Genomic DNA, 19,788 nt, shown 5'->3' with positions numbered 1-19,788 from the left:
TGACTCTCTAGCTTTAAAGACTAGTCTTCTTCTTCTCCTTTTGGCTATGCCCATTAGGAATCACCACGGTGGATCATCAGTCTGCACAACAAGTGGCAGTGGAGCTTTACATTGTCTAGTTGCCAGCCCAGCGCTCAACCTTCTTCAGAAGGTACATGCATGCACACACACACTTAAGGCCAATTTAAAATGTCTAATCCACCTGCAGCATGTCTTCAGAATGTGGGAGAAAACCAGAACACCCTGAGGAAACCCACTTGAACACAGGGAGTGTAGATCATAGAGAGTGTGTTGTACGTTTAAAGCCACTGTAGTTAATGGGCACATGCATTAAAAAAGTACTGAGCATGTGCAAGCAGAGTGCCATTTTGTGCAAGCAGCTGGAGTGAAAGTATGTATGTGTGTAGCAGTCAGCCAGTTGGCTAGTTCATTTAAGTTTTATGTTCCAGTCATCCATCCTGATGTGTTTGTGTGTAATAATGAACACCCAAGCTTTGTCATCTTATTTGAATACACAAGACGAGTGACATGTCAGAATGGGATCCGAAGTCAAAGCTTCTTAAAACCATGAACACTCAAGCTTTGTCATCTTATTTGAATACACAAGACGAGTGACATGTTGTCAGAATGGGATCCGAAGTCAAAGCTTCTTAAAACCATGAGGCGCACAGTCAGAAATGGAGAAATATACAAGAGAGGCTCAAACAACTCACAAATGACTTGTAAACAGGTCGGAAAATATTTCCAGGTTTTTAAACTCATTTAAATGATTTTCCCCTAAATGAATATAAAGCAAAGCATTCCAAACTAATTACAGAATAAACAAAATGTTCAGAATTGCGACATTTTGAAAAAAAGTACTTGAAATAATTATGAAAATATTTGAAACAATATCCGAATCATATAAAATGTTCAAAAAAGAGAAAACTGTATTTTTTCGCAATGCTACTTTTTCGCATTAACTAAAGCTATTCAAAGTATCTAAATTGTGCAAAGTGTTGGCAGTGTGTGCAGTATTACAGTACAGTCTTTTCAAAGAGTACAGTTATTTCAAGGAGCCTGTTGTACAGCTGAATATAATTACAAGTACCTGGTGTGTGTTTGACACTTATTTGGCATGGCAAAGGGATTTCACAGACCTGATCTGCTTGTGTTTGATAATAATATTGCTGAAAACTGGAAAGTGTTTGAGCAAGAATATGATATTTTCATATAGGCTGCTTTTACTGATAAAGACACCTATACAAAAGCATATATTCTGCTCAATTTAGCTGGTTCAGAAGCCATTGAGAGAGAACATTCATTTGTGTATGCACCCGCTGTTTATGCAGAGAAAGGGGAAGACTGCCATATCATGGTACAGGCTGAAACGCGGAAAGACTCTGAGTTCTTAAAAAGTAAATTTAGAGAAATGTGTAACCGTCAAATGAATATTACAGTGGAAAGGCACTATTTTACAAAAGAGATCAAAAGCCAAGTGAAACTTTTGCAACACATATAATTGACTTGAGAAACAAGTCAAAAACTTGCAGATTTGGTGATCTGAAAGATGAGTTGATAAAAGACAAGCTTGTGTGTGGTGTTAATGATGCAGTGCGAAAGATTTTGCTTTGAGACAGTGATTTAACTTTAAGCAAAACCACAGAGATTTGGCAGATATATAATCTTATAGAAAAGTACATGAATATGCTTACGAATGATATGAACATTCTTGCAGCTTCTTCCAGCATGAATGTTGATAGTATGCAGCACACTACAGCTGACATTTGGATCCATCAGAATTGTAGTTTCTTTGGTGTCACCGCCCACTGGATTAACTCTGACACACTTCAAAGAAAGTCAGCTACTTTGTCATGCTACAGCTTACAGGGGAGGCATACATATGATCTCATACCATCAACTCTTAAGAGCATTCCCATCAAGTACAAGACAGATGAAAAGATGTGTACAACAATTACTGACAATGGCAGCAATTTTGTAAAGGTTTTCACTGTCTTCTCAGAATGTGAGAGATCTGAAACTACAAGCATTCTGTCCCAAGATGAGGATGATGGTGAAGTAATTTACAACAGAGTGTCAGCAGTGCTGAGTCAGTCAGGGCAAAGCAGGAACACCTATTCATTGCCTTCCCATCTGAGAAGTGCAGCACACACACATTGAATCTAGTTGCCGTGTAAGATGCTGAATCTGCTTGTAATGATGCACAGTATAAAAGATCATGTAAAGCACCATGACCAAATGTTATGCTGCTTGGAACAAGGCTAGTCGCAGCACCTAAGCTGCTGAGGTGGGTCGAGTGTGATCTGGCATTGATTATTCCCAATCCGACACGATGGAATCCCACTTTCTACATGATGGAGAGAATTTACTTCATTGCAACTCAGGTTGAAGGCTTGCTGAATGAGATATGTGAACAGATTAGAATTGCCATCTTCAGGCCTGCAGAAATTATCTTTGTTGCTGAGTTTGTGCAAGCAATGCAGCCCCTGGCAATGGCTCTGAACATCCTGCAGTCAGATCTGAAAAGCTTCATGGGTATCCTGATCCCCACCATTATGTGCCTAAAAATCAAGTTGTCGAAAGTCAGGCAGTTTGTGAAGCTTGTTGTGTCACTAGTTGATGCTCTTCTTAAAGGCATTGAGCTCGGTTCGAACATCTTCTGGAGTGTGAAGAGCTGATTCTGGCTAGCATAGTGCATCCACAGTTCCATTTGCAATGGATGGACGGTCAAGAGCAGAAACTCAGAGGCAAGGTTCTGCTCCTTGATGCCATGCAGAAACTGCTTGAACCTGCACATGGGTCATCTGAAGCTTCTGCATTAACTGCCGAAGAGAGCTTCTTCACCTTCAAAGAGTCGACGCCAGCCAATGATGTCAGCATATCTTCTCAGATGGACATGTATCTGGCTGACCCTTCCAGAGAAATATCTTCTCTCAACAGTTACCCTATAGTCAAGAAGATATTTCTGAACACTAATACAGCTCTGCCAGCTAGTGTACCTGCTGAATGCCTGTTCAGTCTTGGTGGACAAGTGCTGACTACAAGAAGAAATAGACTCACCGACAAACACTTTGAAAAGTTGCTCCTTCTTCAAGCCAAAAAAATGTGTAGTCATTGTGAATAGTTATATAAAGTGATATTTTGGTTAACTTTGTTGTGTTAACAGTCCTGTTAGACCTATATGATATTTTCTGTAAGCATTTTTGCATCCTCAGCATTAGTTTTAGCTTATTAGCCTAATGTACATTGTTGAAAATTTGATGGGTTGCAACTTGTTATGGGTCTTATGTTGCTGGCTGTGTGTACTTTGGTTTAAGTATTAAATTGTGACTCTCTGACTATAAAGACTAGCCTATGGGACTTTGTAAACTGTAAAATGCTATTCATTATTATTGTAACACTGTATATACAACTTTAATACACTTGGATTCATGTGCAGTAAGCATGTATTCCTCACAAACAAGTACTATGTGAGTAAATCTGAACATGAGAATTGATAAATTATACTTATGTAAAAGTAACTCAACAGTAGTTACTTTAGTTAGCAACTAGTAATAGTAATATATTACTTTTTTTAAAAAGTAATAAGTAATAGTAATATATTACTTTACCTTAAAAGTAACTAGTAATAGTAACTTATTACTTTTATAAGTAACTAGCACAACAATGCCTTTTGCACATCTGCAAAATGATCAGCACCAAAACTACTACAGCTAATGATTTAAACTTTGCTTGCAACTTAAATAGGACATATTAGGTGGAGAAGTCCGCATCTCAGAGAATCCACATTCTTTGGAATAGACTTCCCATCCTTGTGAAACAGAGCCCTCAGATAAGGCTATTTAAGCACAACCTGGACCAGTGGATGGGAAATCGGAAATTCAGCACTGGTCTGACACCTATGTCTCTGATGGACAGAGGCAACTGTTAAATCATGCCCTAGCTAACATACACTCCTTAAAATAACATCTAAGGAACAATAACTAGTGGGACACACTAGGTTATATGGCTAGGCTTATAAAGGTCCCAGTGGTTGTTAGCCTAGTATACAAGCATGAACGTATGAATCAGACTTGCCATTCTGGCTGTTTTATTTATGCTATACACTGACTTAGATTCCTAGTGTTTATGGATGGCAAATTCTAACTACAGCCTTAGCCAGAGAGTCTAGGGTCTATCATTTGCAGAGTAGTCGGTTATCATTACATAAGGAAAAGACAATAGCCAAACTGTTTTGAACTTTAAATGTGTAGGTTAGCAAAGATATGACCATGATTTCAACAAGAGATTAGTTGTAGTGAGGCATTTAATTTCACTGAGTGGCAATTTTGCTGTATTGGAAGGTTTGTCAATTTGTCATTGCCTAAAAAAGTCTCCATGGGGGAGGACAATGCTTTATCCAATATTTGAAAGCCTAAAGGGGACAGGTGCAGACTAGCTTTGCCAAAGCAACATGGTTCATTAACTATGCCCTCCCATGCTAACAAATATTGCATCACCTTAGAATAACATCAAAAACTAAGCCAATTACTAAAATCAATTCTCTTCAGTTTGTATTGTAGCATCACCCTTGGTGAAGGTAGAAGGCAGCTCAATGCTAGGCATGTACCAGCCTGCGACACATAGTCTAAGAGCTCCATAATGTCTCTCTTTGCATAGTCCAGGGAGGTACATCTCAGGTCATTTACACCTGTATGGACTATGACTGAATCATACTGGTACTTGTGGTGCAATAACTTCAGGGTATAGTAATTTGGTAGCTCTTGGACCCTGATAGGCAACTGACCATTATTTTCTTCTTGTTCAGCCCTGGTGAGTGGGGTATCGTTATGTCATACAATGGAGTCCCCTATGACTAGAGTCTTGGGTGTTGTACCGGTTTGCCTTATGGGCTTGACAGTTGAGGCTGGGTGTGGCTATATGTGCAGTGCTTGTGTTACTTATATTGGGTGCTTTTGGGTTTGCTGAGGATAATTTTTGCAGGTGGAATGTGTGGGATGTCTTTGAGGTTTGGAAAGATTACATTTAAGTGTCTGAGCACAAGTAGAGTGATGTGTTGGATGCATACTGTGTCTGGTGGGTATAGCATGTGTGTTTTTGACAAACAAATTATTATTATGAGTGTTTGTATGTGAGAGTTTTGCCTCCAGAGACATTGTGTATATACATCTCTTGCATATTGTATTTGTTTCTTTGAGGATAAAAAGCCTTCATATTGCTTTAGGCCAGTGGTTTCAAACTACTGGCCACAGGGCCATAAGTAGCCCTTGAGTATGTAAGGTAGGCCCCTTGTAAGATGTCCCTGATGCAGCCTGTATGTGGGCAGCTTGCATCAGTACCTCCTCTTTGATTGATGACTGCTCTGGTTTCACCTTTCTCATTGGTTCATCTGCATCGCTGCACTGAACCAATGAGAGAATGGCTTTCTAGAGTGTTTCATCAATCACATGCACTGTTGACATCAACATCCTTTCTCCAAGATGCAATAAGGAAATAAGATGAATGGATATCATTCCGCGGCTCCATTAAAATAAACTTGCACTAAATAAGTTTAAAATTAAGTGAAAGAAGACTGACTAGGCAGTAATCAAGTAGACAGGAGACACTATGAAAATGAAGGAAATAGGTACATATGTTCATAGGTTCATAAGTTCATAGGTTGGTACTAGGCTATCGACCCTAGGGCCTATACAAGCCTAGCCATAACAATTCCCTAGCTATTTCTTCCCACAATATTTACTTCCCTGGACCCTTGTCTAGCAGGGCAACTGATGTGATCCCTGGGGTAAATTTCCTCTATCTCCCACCCAGTCGTCAAGGTTCCTTTAGAAGAGGGCCAAGGAGGCGCTCTGCTTGACATGTATGAGCAGTCTATTCCAGAGTATGGGGGAGTCTCTGGGTCAGGAACCTATCCCTCCAGCATGTTTTGTTCATGGTGATGACAAGATTTAGGTCCCCTGGAGATGTACAAGATATACACTACATTGATCAATTACATTACAGCAACCATGAAACAGTGCAAAAACACTTTGGAGTTAAACTGGGAGAAAGGGCAATTATCCCAGGGATAAAAAAACTCAGAGAGGGATATTCCAAGGTGACTCTGTCAGCACCACTATTTTATCTTGCCCTTAACCCATTAAGCTGTTTACTTAACAGATTAGGCCATGGTTACGATTTGGCTCTCAAAAAAAAAAAACAGCTCTGTTTAAAGACTTCTCATCTATTTTTTTGTTGATGACTTAACACTGTACAGTTTGTCAGATGAGGAGTTGAAAGCACAACTACAAGTGGTGCAAACTTTCTTAGATGATATATCAAACAGACTTGATAAATGTGCAAAGGGAGCATTTAAAGCAGGAAAGCTGAAGCACCAAGAATATCAGCATGGGACAGGAATGTTATATAAAGGAGCTTGGGCAGGAGGGAGTGTATAAATATTTGGGAACTGATGAAGGGTTTGCAATAAAACATGAACAAATGAAAATAAAACTCCATAAGAAATAAAGAATTCTATAAGTAACACTAAAAAAATTTTACATCTAGGAAAAAACCTCCAAGCTATAAATCAACTGGCTTTTCCTGTTTCAACTTATAGTTCTGAGGTGACTGATGGGCCTTTAAAGATAATGGATCAGCTGGACAGGAAAACGAGAGAAATGCTTCATGTTTATCAAATGATATACAACAATCAGTGTATACCAGGATTATGTATTTTTTGTTCTGAAGGAGGTACGGGTCTCCTCGAAATTGAGTACATGTATAGATTCTACATAAGACATACATACCCAAAAAAAACAGCTTTGTTTAAAGACCTGCTGATCTCACATGATCCAAGCATAGTGAAAGTTTTAAAATATTAGATTACTTCTCTGCTTACTTTAGCAGAAGCAATTCTGTTTCAAACCAAAACTATACAAAAATAAGACAAATGAATATGACAAAAAACATAAGAAAACAGTACAAGAAGGATAAAATGAGAAGGAAAGAAGTGTGGAAAAGGTATAATTACTGTGGAAAGTACACATTTCCTGGAACAACCTCATGTCAATCACGATTTGCCACAGGAATGGTTAAAAAGAGGTCCAATAAAACCAAAAGACGGAGAGTTAATGGTGGCCTAGGACAGTGGACTTCCTATACACTGGCTCACAAAGTTCACTGAGCACGTGGGACAAACAGACAGGTGTAGTTTCTGTAAAAAAAAACTGGAAGTAGTCGCACATCCTGTTGCTGGATGCGATACATTCATGGCAGAGGGTCTGTATAGCGAAAGTTACAATAATGTGGCAAAATTGCTGTACTGGGGATTGTGCTGACACTACAATACTGAAGTAGCCAAGAAGCACTGGAAACAAGAAGCACAAAGAATTGTACAGAATGATGAAGTTTACACCACATGGGATCACCCACTGCCAAATGCTCAACAGACAGATGTGAGAATCAGATGTAGTAGTCTAAGAAAAAAAAAAGACAAAAGTAGTAGTCATTCAAATTTCTACACCCAGTGATTACAGTGTCTTACATACAGAAAGACACAAAGTCATAAAATGTTCTCATTTCTGCTGACAAATCCTAGTAATGTGGAAGACCGATACCCATATAGTCCCAAAAGTAATAGGAGCAACAGGTATAATAGAAAAAAAAAAGAATAATTTATAGTCGTACTTAGATATGCTACCAATACATGTAACTTGCACTGAATTATAGCAGGTCAGTTCTGGACATATTGCAGATGCTGTAAAGAGCCTGCTGGCTAACATAAAAGACTGAAATAAATACCAATTTCAGACTACCAAGATGGCTGCACATTCAGTAACAGCTTAATTCTAGCCCTCCCAGTGTGAAAACAGAAACTTAGCAGAGAAAGCCAGTGGACCTAAGCTTCTGCGTAAATTAAGTAGCTGGCTAATAAGTGCACTCACTGCCTGGATGGCAGGAAAAAAAAAAGAGAAACAGAGGCCCTGAAGGAAAATCAACTACAAAAGGTGATCACGAAACACTGACTGGGAAAAGTACTGCAGCTGTTCAGCAAAGAGCAGTGCAAGCCCCAGACATGACTTCCAGTAACCTAGAGGAAAGCATAAAGCAACTGCACATAGACCTGATTAAAATACACAAAACACTGATGGAGTACATCAGCTCAAACAATAAAGGCTGAAAAAAATGTAAGAAGTTTTAAACAGCTACTCCGAGAAGGTGATAAAACTGCAAAACTCAGAGGTCGAAATGAAGAAAAGGCTGGCTGAATATGAGACTGAACAAGAAGAGATTTCTCAAAAAGTAACAGAATTAGAGGACAGAGCACATAGGGAAAAAGTACAGTTGTGTACACTTACCACAAATGTAGATGTTAAGAGTGTATTCACTGTTGTAGTCATCACATTTGGGTTATCTGCCTGCAGGTAGCCCTCAGCCGGCCTGAACACCAGAGTCTTGGATTCCTGCATCGGATGCTGTCTCTTCTTCCATGATGTCAGGTCGTCAGGGGTATAAAATATGCAGCAGACACCATTACATCAGTTTTTCTTGCCCCAGATGTCAGGTGCCCCCATAATGGGAAGCAATTATGTGTTATGGTACACCTCCATCAAAAAGCAAATACACCAGAAAACATAAATACACCAAACAAAAAGAAAAGGTAGAGCTAAGAGAAGTCAGGGGGGCTGGAGGAAGGGTAACCAGGACTGCAACAGTGAATACACTCGAACATCTAAATTTATGGTAAGTGCACACAACTGTACTATGCTCTTTGTGTTTCACTGTTGCAGTCATCACATTTGGGTTGATTCCCAAAGCTGAGGAAGTTAGAGAGCATTAGGGCCAGCTATTAAGCCCTGCAAGACTGCAGTGGCATGTCAGCACTAAGTAAACTACAGATGAATTCACATAAGCTGACAACTGTATTGTGATCTTTAGTATATTGTTATTAATAATAATATGAACTAACCAAAAACAAAAACAACAGTGTAGCATGTAGACTTAATTAGCCAAGAGTTCATGATGTTAGTATAAATACAGAACAGCAAATGGATTAAACAAACTTGCTGTTCACCTTAATAAATGCAACTAAAATGTAAATAAACAAAGCTTGTCTGATGATGACAGAGGAGGGGTAGTAAAGTTTTTAACATCTACATACTATTATTCCCTGCAAGACCATGAATCTGTGTGAATCACCACTTTCCTACGCATGTGAATTTATAATTCACCCTCCTTGTGCAAAGGGTGGTGCTGTGTCATCCATCAGAGGGGGAAAGGTTATATGTGGCCCCCATGTGATTTGAGTTTGTGACTTCTGCTTTAGGCATTGTAGAGTAAGCCATATTATGTAACTTGGAATGCAAATGGTAGTTATCAGATCAGTGTACATATAATGATAGTAAGTTACAAAGAAAATACATATTACTGCTAACATATTAAGTTAAAACTTTGTATAAAAGGGTCACGACAAATGTTGAATGATATTACTTACAATTCAATAAATAGTAAGTGAAATTAATAACATTATAAAAGCTAAGAAGATGGTGTCAAAAAAACTGTAACAAAACTAAATGGAATACAACTTTTAACTCAGTATAATTAAGTAGGGGTTTGTAGAAGCAAGACCCCCTCCCCACATTAGTAGTGCAGGTGGGCTGCTCCTCCTACAAAACCTAGCTAATACTCTCTTTTAATATGTGAATTATTTTTACTATATACAATTATTGCATTAGTATGAGTGGATTTTTTTTTTAATAGGTTCCCACTTGTCATATTCCTTTTGAAAACAATATGTGGAATGTGGCCAACAACTTTATTAAAATTTTTATCCATCTTATGCAATGCCCAGTTCTATCAAAACCCAAACCCTGCTCAAACGTGGGTTACCTAGGCATTAGTCAGAGCATAATCTTCTAGACTACATTGCCAGACACAAAGCATGGTAAGGTGCTTCAGCACATAAAATGGAGAATCAATTTAAACCTTAGTCCCTTTTAACTTTTAAACAGTCATTGTCAACATTGCGTAAACTTTGATTTAGACAACACGTAGGTAATACTTAATGTTCATTGCAATTTTCAAGAGGAATCCCCATTGCTAGGGACAGCAGCTTATAAACTGATCAGCAATATTTCTGGTCTAGCTGCTTGACTGCATTTAGCATTATAGCTATGTTTTTAGTGTCGCAGACTTGTAGAGACAATTCTGGTACTATCAACAGGGGTAATTATTTTGGGTGTATACAAGCAATACTAGCCCAGGTCTAAAAGATGCTTGACATCCTCCTACTCCTGGACTTTAATGAGTAACAATGAAAACTAATAAAGTAACTTACTTGAACTGAACATTTTCATCAATGTTTATTAATGATAAATAGTGTTTCTTTTAAGTTAACCTTTCACAGTGAAACTGAGATAACTGAAGCTTATAGGTTCATAGGTGTGTACTAGGCTAATGGCCCTGGAGCCTTTCCAAGCCTAGCCCATAGGATTACCCTGGCATCGTGCCACCTGACCTTAGTTCCCAGTGCCTCTGTCAAGTAGAGCCATTGGAGTGATCCCTGGGGTGAATTTTCTATTTCCCATCCACTCATCAATATTTTTCTTGAAGAGGTCCAGTGAGGTGCTCTGTCTGACATGTATGGAAAGTCTATTCCATAGCATGGGCAGTCTCTGGGTAATGAACTTGTCCCTCCAGCACGTTCTGTTGATCGAGGTAATGAGGTTGAGGTCTCTGGAGTGTGTGGTGCAGAGGGATTGGGTTTCTTTAGCTGTAGCATTTCTAACAGACCTGGGTCAGACATGGCTTGGTAAGTCAAGCAGAGATTGCCTCTAAGTAGGTGATATGAGACAGAGAATAGTTGAAGATTTTTGAGTCTGTCCATATAGAACAAGTGTTTAAGGCCTAAGATCCTCTTTGTAAGGTACTTTTGCCTCTCCAGTTGTTGTAGGTGTCTAGTGAGGTACATGCCAAATGGGGCCTTGTACTCGATGACTGGCTTAATGAGGGAAGAGTAGAGGGAGACAATGACCTCTTTCTTCCTGGATGCAAAATCCTTAGTAATGAGATTTGCCATATAGAAGGACTTATTGCCCTTATTTAAAGAACATTATTAAGACCAGTGCAGGGGGTGACTGTAACACTACAAGTGTAATGTACAAGGCACAGTGCAATGAATGTGATGCATTCTATGTGGGCAAGACTGTAATTAAACTTAAGCATAGGATTTCATGTCATCTGTCATAAATCCGCTCTGGATGTAAAAATAATGCACCAGCCAAACACCTTTTCTCTTCATAAAAGACACACAAGTTTTAAGTTCCAGATCCTGGATCGCATAGACATGGGTGATCTTGAAGGAGACATCCCAAATATTCTGGAGGAACATGAACTCATGTGGCAATTAAAGCTGAACTCTTTTAGGAAGCCTGGACTAAACTATTACTGTTCAATTAAAAGTATACTGGAACTTAGAAAATTGCCACATTGTTTACATGACTAATTTTATTTTATTTTATTGTATTCTACCAGTTGGTTTTAAATACTATGTTAAATCAGTTTTAATTTAAGTGTATATTTTGTTTCCATCATCATACATTTTTTTCTTATTATATTTTTCTTTCTCTTGTTCTCTTTTTTCCACTTTATTGAAAATGATGTGTAATAACAGTACTTACTGATTATACAATAATATTTTTATAGATAGTTTTTAGGGTTCTTGTACACAGATCTGAAGAAGTCTAGGATGAAACCGATCTTTGTTAACAATACGTTATGAAAATAGAATATGATTTTTACAATTGATTTTTTACATGCAAATTGTATATGTATATATTTATATATTTTTTTGATTGCTAAATGGACTAAGGTTGATACATTTCCAGCCATGTAATATATTGTCTTGGATAAAATCACAGATTTAATAATCTGGTTAAATAAGAGGTACCACATCATTATAAATTTTATTTAAAGTACATAAGGGTTATATTATTATGACAGCTACTAAGTAGGGCAGGACCAGCTCAAATGCCACACTGATGAGGGAAGGGATGTCAATTTAACATATGTACCAATAACACTTTGTTTTACAGCACAATAACCACTTCCTTGCCTGATAAAAAGTATATATATATATATATATATATATATATATATATATATATATTTAGAAAGCTTGTGAGGAAACTTATTACTCGGTTAATTTTGTTTTACTTGGATCACTTGTCTGTGTACTTAATAAAGGATTTTCGAATGGAAACAGACTGCCTGCCTTGCTTGGATTACTTTCGAATACTTAGTAATTCTGTATAATATTGCATTTATTTATATTTTTTTTTACTTATGACGAGTTTAGTTTAGTACTTCTACTACTATTGTCTGATCTGATTAATATACAGTTATTAACTAGAGATATATGGACTGAAAATCTTCCACACAGAGAAGTTTCTTACACTGTTTTGACATAGAAGGACTTTCTGACCACAGTGGCAATGTGGTGGTCAAAAGACAGGCTGCTGTCAGCTTGTGTTCCCAGATCTCTTATAATGCCTTCTGTGTTCAGTGGACTACCATCGATGTGGTAATTCATGGGTACTGGGTTTTCCCAAAGGGGATGATGACACATTTTTTGACAATGAGCTTAAGGCCATGATTAAGACACCAGTTGTTGGTCTCAGTGAGGCCTTTCTATAGGATGTCAGCATCACTTGGGGAGTTAATAATGGCTCCCAACTTGCAATCGTCTGAGAACTTTGAAAGCCAGAGTCCCTCTGTGTTGGCCTGGACTTATACATCAATATCACTTAATAGCTATGTAACTTTTTGGGTGATTTCCTTAAGAATACAATGTCCATGTGATACTTTTGAATATAGTTTATGGAGGAAACATAAATATTACTTTCAAATATGGTTTATGGAAAAAAATAGTTATTACCATTCTTGCCATAGGCCTGTTCTTGATTTTTCTGGCTCGACTGGCATACCTTAAAGTGTTTAATGTTTCTTGTAGGTTGAAGATGGACGGTGATATGCAAGCAATCTATAGAAGAAAAAAAAGCTGAACTTAGATAAGAAGGTTTAGTGGCATTTAAATGTGGTGTTTTCTAGACATAATTTACAGACACTGTGTCACCCTTTACACACAAGTGGCTATATATGTGACATTGTACAATCTGCCCCTCCACACACACACACACACACACACACACACACACACACACACACACACACACACACACACACACACATGCTAATGGACTGATCTAATCTTTAGTAGAAGTTATGTACTCTGGCTAGTCAAGACGAGTTAAATATTTTATATACCTTCACTTACAGCTCACAATTTTGCATTCCATTACAATGTGGTGGTTAAATGAAAATTCCTGCTCACATAGTGTACTTGTAGACGGTGATGGATGAGTTAAACAGCCAGGTCTATATTATGATATTGCATGCTCAGAAGAGCGAACAACACATAATCGACCCCATGTAAGCGAAAGCTTACAACATTGAAACCTTAGAACAGTGATTTTTTTTTTCCACGGGAAACAAAATCACTGTTCCGAAAAAAAAGCTGTAAAACATTACATAATGTGGAGTGCTTTGCCCCCCACACCCCCCGATGTTGGGGGCTGTGCCCCCCCACCCCCCTACTTAAATAAACCAACTCCAAGATCGCACTACAGTGCCAAAAAGACAAAGTAGCGAAAGCAGCCTAACGAATTCTTTCCCAGGGAAAGAATTTGCTGAAAAGACACTTCGCTATTTTGCCTTTTCATGCTTTTCAGTTTGACAAAGATGCATTCGACAACCTACATCTGCGACAGTGTAATAGGGAACCAAACAGCCTGCTGCATAGAAATGTGGGCAAAGGTGTTATCCAACAAACATTTGGAAGGAACACTGATCTACTTTTCATACAGTATCTTATTTCAGAATTATACATTCCAATTGCTTTTCTATGGTAACTAATGCCTGGTACACTAAATGTTGTATGCAATAAACATCTGGCATTTTTACTAATACATCATCTAATACTATGCCTTTGAATTTAGACAAGAAAATATTATACAACGCAAATATTTTCATATAATTTCAACCAGAAACAAGTTCCACAAAATTAAGTCTGGCACATCAAAGGCCTTTTGCCTTGGTGACTCACACAGAAACAACAAATGAGTGACCAAATGACTAATGACAAATCATACAACATCACCAGTCCAGACGAATGTTGAGGGCTCACTGTATACTGTACTTTGCAGGTGAGTAACCTCAGTACAGAGGCAAATGTCTATCTTACTGTTAGCCAATGCCAACTGTGCCACAGCAGCATGCCCTGACCCAGAAAGGTCACTGCTTAACCTGGCTGCCATGTACTAGCTTCATAGGTTCATAGGATGGTACTAGGCTATCTGCCCAAAGGCATTTATAAGCCTAGCCAGAATGTGTTGGCTTCCACCGCCCCCTTAGATTAGTTCACTGTGCCTCTGTCCAGCAGAGCCACTGAAGTGATGCCCGAGGTAAACTTTCTGTTTCCCATCCACTCGTCAAGGTTTCTTTTGAAGAGTGTTAGTGAGGAGCTCTGCCTAATGTAGATTGGGATCTTGTTCCAAAGCATGTGAAGTCTCTGCGACAGGAATCTATCCCTCTAGCATGTCCTATTTATTGTTGTAGTGAGGTTTAGATCCCTAGTGTGTGTGGCTCGAGGGGATAAGGTTTTCTTTAGGTGGAGCATGTCCATCAGTTCTGGGTTGGACATGGCCTTGTATGTCAGGCTGAGATCACTTCTGAGTAGGCAGTATGCAACCGAGTACAACTGGAGTTTCTTCAGTCGAGCTGCATAGGGCATCTGTTTGAGGCCAGTGATCCTCTTGGTGAGGTACTTCTGTGGTCTTTCCAGCTGTTGCAGGTGTCTTGTAAGGTACATCCCAAATGGGGCATTGTACTCTATGATGGGTCTGATGAGTGATGAGTAGAGGGGCACAATTACTTTTTTTGATCTGGATGCGAACCCTTTTGTGATTAGGTGGGCCACGTAGAAGGATTTTCTAACCACTTTGGCAATGTGATTATCAAAGGTGAGATTACTATCTACTTGGGTCCCCACATCCCTTATTACGTCTTCCGTATTTAGGGGACTACCATCTATGTGGTAGTTTGTGGGCACTTTGTTTTTTCCAAGGGGATGACTATACACTTTTTGGCATTTAGCTTGAGGCCATGATTTTGACACCAGGTATCTGTCTCAGTGAGACCCTTTTGGAGGATGTCTGTGTCAGCTGGAGAGTCAATTATAGCCCCTAGTTTGCAGTCATCTGCGAACTTGGTCAGCCATAGTCCTCCTGTGCTTGCCTGTACCTCTGAGAAGTATATGCTGAACAGGAGGGGTCCTAGGACTGAATCCTGGGGAATGCCACTTGTAACTGGTTTAGAGTTGGACCTAGTTCCCGCAACTCTCACCATGTGGGTTCTGTCCGTGAGCCAGTTGGTAACCCATCTTGTGACGTAGGGGTTTATGTTCAGGCTGGTGAGCTTGTCTATAATACCAGAATGGGGAATGGTGTTGAAGGCCTTTGTGAGGTCTAGGTAGGCTGTGTGTACCACCTTTCCCTTGTCTATGGCCTTGGTAACTGTCTCAAAGAAGTCCACCAGGTTTAGGAGGCATGATCTGCCCTTAACAAAGCCAAACTGGGGAGTGTCCAGTGTTTGGAGGTTCCCGATGTCTCTGTTAATGAGTTCCATGAGGATGCGCTCCATAGCCTTGCAGACCAAGCTAGTCAGGCTTATAGGGCAATAGTTCCCGGGGTCTGTTGTGGCTCCACCTTTGTGGAGTGTAATAACTGTTGCTGTGCACCACTCTATGGGTAAGTAGCCTGTGGAGAGGCTGAGTTTGAACAGTGTGTTTAGGTGAGGGGTTAGTTCGTCATTGTACACAAGTTCCTGTTTAAGACACAGTACATAACAGTAATATAAACTAGTATCACAATATGTGTACAGGCATAGCAAAACCTTCTGGTTGTGCTGTGCAGGATACCTAATCAAGGCACTACTGCCATATATTCAAGGTTTTCATTTTAACTCACTTTCAGAACAAAACTTAGGTTATGCATGTTAAGAGTATTACATCAGTTTTGACCAGCTCTGTCGAACTGTTGTGCTGGTATAATATTCTGATATTCTAATACTAAGCACTGACCTATTTATTTGGCAGGGAGAAGTTTAATGATTTCACAATATATAGTGTGTTGTTATGAGAGAAGAATCTAGTGGGACATTTCATTTTGATAATAATCACACAGTTCCATTAAAATGCTTCCTTTCACTGAAGAGATTTAGTGGCTCTTTTGATAACAAAAAAAAAGGATGAAAGAAATAAAACAATGATATATGCTTACAGTACATAGACAAAAAAGGAAGGAAAAAGAGAACTATACCTATACTAGGTTACATACTAGCACTTAATACAGAAAGGTAACCGTATATTTCCTCAAACAATACTCAGTTTGGAAGTATTAGTGACAGATTTTCTGTTGTTCTCAGCTAAGACCAACCACTGTAAAGGGCTGCATGACTCAACAGAAAAAATATACTAGTACCCCTCAGTGACTATAGTCAGCAGATGTCAAAACACTGAAAGTTGTATTGTCTCAATATAGACAGAAAGCAAATTATGACACATGTAGGAACTGTCTGACTTCAGCTTTGTTGTAATGAAGAGGAGTAAAGACATACATCATTTATTTATTTTTTTGCTTTGTTTCATTGTCTTTCCTTCATTTTTCCTCTTAACTTCCTGATTTTAGGTGACTGACATGCTTTTTGTATATGGAGCATAATCCTGTAAAACAAGCAAAGAAGAAAAAGCATTTGCCTGAAGCTACAGTTTAGGAATCGGGGAGTGAAAATGTAGTGAAATGGGATAGAGAGATGAGTGAGGTATATGGGGAGTTGTAGTGGAAGGGGCTGCAGAATCTGCAGGAGACTAATTTAGTTGAAGGATAAAACACGATGATTTGGAGAATGAATTTGAAATTAAAAAAAAAGACTCAGAATGGAAAGTGAGAAGCAAAGACTATACAGAACAGAGCTGGTACACTCACACTAAGGTGTATGGTCATTGTATAACATGAAGATAAAGAATCACCCTAAAAGCTAGAACATGACAGAGAACTAATGAAGAGAGCATTATAGGAACAGAAAAAGGGATTAAGGAGCTAGGCTATCATTCAAGAGCCGAAGACAGAAAGAAGAGAATTTAGGAATTTTTAAAGGCATTGTTGACAGGGTGTTAGATTAGATTTGAAAAACTAAGTAGAACACTTCCAAGATGGCTGCACACTGATAAACAATATGACTTTAGCTCTCCCGGTGTGAAAACAGAAAATGAGAAAAAGGAGGGCCATTGAAAATGTTTTGTTTTTTTTTTTGGACAAAATTCAGTTACTGGCTAGTAAATACATTAAGAATAAAAGTCCATGGCACAAACTTAGGTACAAATTCCTTTATATTTCCACAAATTTCCACAGATGAGTGCTTTCGTCTAGTGATAAGACTTCATCAGATAAAAGCACTGGTACCACAAACAACTTTATACACGTGATGTCAATCAACACAAACAATTAATTAAAATTTAAAGTGACATAACACTTTACCTACAAATGTGCTGTTATAATATATTATATAATATACTTACAAATCATGTTACTAGTTTACCAAATTAAATATAAACATGTCCAAATAACTTCACTCAAGTAATCAACCACATTTAAAATACAATATTCTTAAAAAGTTACACACTTTCAGCTTTTTTATACAGTACAGATTTTACACTAATGTAGTCACTGAGACCTGGTGAAATATTGGATTTAAACCTAAGCTGCCATATCAATTCCCTGTATAATAATGCATTTTAAAATCATCCCCTCCCCATAAAGGATGTTTCTTAATTATGTCCATAATACCAAACTTGAACCCTACAAAAAAGGAACAAGAAACACTGTGCTTATATTTGGCTTTATTTGTGGACCATCATATCAAAGATATAGTTAATCAAACCTCACACCTTATTAAAGATTCTTGGGACTTTTTAGGTAAATCACTTATCACTAGACGAAAGCGTTCATCTGTGGAACTTTGTGGAAATATAAAGGAATTTGTACCTACGTTTGTGGCCTGGACTTTTATTCTTATTGGTTTAGTTACTTTTTATTATTTTGTTTTTTTCCAGTAAATACATTGCCTGGATGGCACCAAAGAAAGAGTTGAAAAACCTGAAAGAAAATCAATCAGAAAAGAAAAAGAGTAAACACTGTCTGGTAAGGATTCTGCAGCTGTTCAGCAAAAAGCAGTTCAAGCTTCACCTTTGGTTCAAGAGATGGCTTCCAGTAATTTAGAGGAAAAAAATAAATCAAGTGCACTCAGTGGTGATTAAAATAAATGAAACATTGAAGGAATATATAATTTCAAACAACAAATGCAGGAAAAATAGAAGAAGCTTTAACTAGTCATCCAGATGAACTTATAAAACTACAAAAATCAGAGGTTTACATGAAGAAAAAGCCGGCCAAATATGAGGTTTTTCGAGAAGAACTGTTTAAAAAACTAGAGTTAGATGACAGAGCATACAGAGAAAACCTGAGATTTTATACTGTACCAGTGAAACTGGAAGAAAAAAACTGTATTACTTTTATGAAAGCACAAATAAGCAACTGACTGGTGTTCCACAGCAGAATTTGTTAAAAAATAGGGCACATTGAGTGTATGCTCCAAACCTGGCCATGAGAAAACATCCAAAACCTATATTAGAAAAGAAGCAATCATGCCAGCAAAAATAATTGATCCTGGCAAAATTGTGGCAGAAGGGCAAAGTATTAAAAATTGGAGGCAGCATTTGTAGAAAATGATTATTCACTCTACGCCAGGCAGAAGAGCAATCTGGGAATGTCAAGAGGCAGGTGTACAATTCAAGTTACTGTATCCAGCTGTATTCAAAGTGTTTTTTCCTGGAGGATCAAAGTCATTGTTTGACACAGAATAGAGTAGAGTGGAAATAAAAAAGAGTTTATCTAACAAAAAGCGAGTCAGCAAGCAAAATGATACCCTGCTTCTCATTTTTTTCTAATGGTAAGGTTCACAGAGAGATTTTGCCAGTGAAACCTTTTCCAATGCTTCAAGGGAAAATGGTTGAGAAACAGAAAAAAAACACAGGAATTGACTAGAAGAATCAGCAGTACCTTGGACTTGAACTAGACTCTGGTGTTGGGAGATCAGCAACTCTTAAATTAGTGAATAAATGAAAGACTATAAAGCATCTTATCACATTTGTGAAATATGGTTTTTGCAAAAAAAAGAGGGTGAAAAACACTGGACTTTTGTTGACTTTGTTAAAGTTGTTGGTGGACTGTAAAGCATATACTCCACTTTATATCATTAATGTTTAGAAGCACACTAAAAGTGGGAAAACTAATTGCAAGTAAAACATTTTGTTTCTCATTGGTATTTGCATAAAAATTTCATGATATAAACTGCATGCTAAATATAGTAAAACAATTTTGTATAGTGTGTAGTCAGGGGTATTTTAAATGTGGCTGGAGTCCTTTCATTGACTGTAGTATGTATTAAAGATCAATAACATTCAAAAATCAGGGTGCACACTGCCAAATCAACCAGGAACCAAATGCAATATAGTGCATACAATGCTGAAACCAGCAAATGGGTGAAAATACTTTTATTAAAATAAAAATTCAAGACTGTAAAGTACACACTTGTCTAGTCTCATGGGAGACTTCAGAAATAATACATTCATTC

At 38.0% G+C, this 19,788-nt stretch overlaps 1 protein-coding gene across 8 annotated transcripts in view; it reads right to left on the bottom strand.

The window, feature by feature from the left end:
- The window catches only part of KIF12 (kinesin family member 12), a 521,732-nt gene that overhangs the window by 199,376 nt on the left and 302,568 nt on the right, over window positions 1-19,788 (bottom strand). For 7 of the 8 annotated variants that reach the window (XM_044054389.1, XM_044054391.1, XM_044054384.1 and 4 more), the window contains one exon: window positions 12,917-13,021. The exons of the other annotated variant lie outside the window; for it this stretch is intronic. In XM_044054389.1, the coding sequence (XP_043910324.1) occupies window positions 12,917-13,021 (105 nt within the window). The remainder of the gene's footprint in view (window positions 1-12,916; window positions 13,022-19,788) is intronic. 8 annotated transcript variants of the gene reach the window in all.

The sequence above is a fragment of the Protopterus annectens genome, chromosome 13.part0, assembly GCF_019279795.1.
Source record: "Protopterus annectens isolate FY-2018-M chromosome 13.part0, PAN1.0, whole genome shotgun sequence".
NCBI classification, from domain to species: Eukaryota; Metazoa; Chordata; order Ceratodontiformes; family Protopteridae; genus Protopterus; species Protopterus annectens.
Note: the sequence above shows the minus strand (reverse complement) of the source record. Positions and strands in the feature narration are given on the sequence as shown.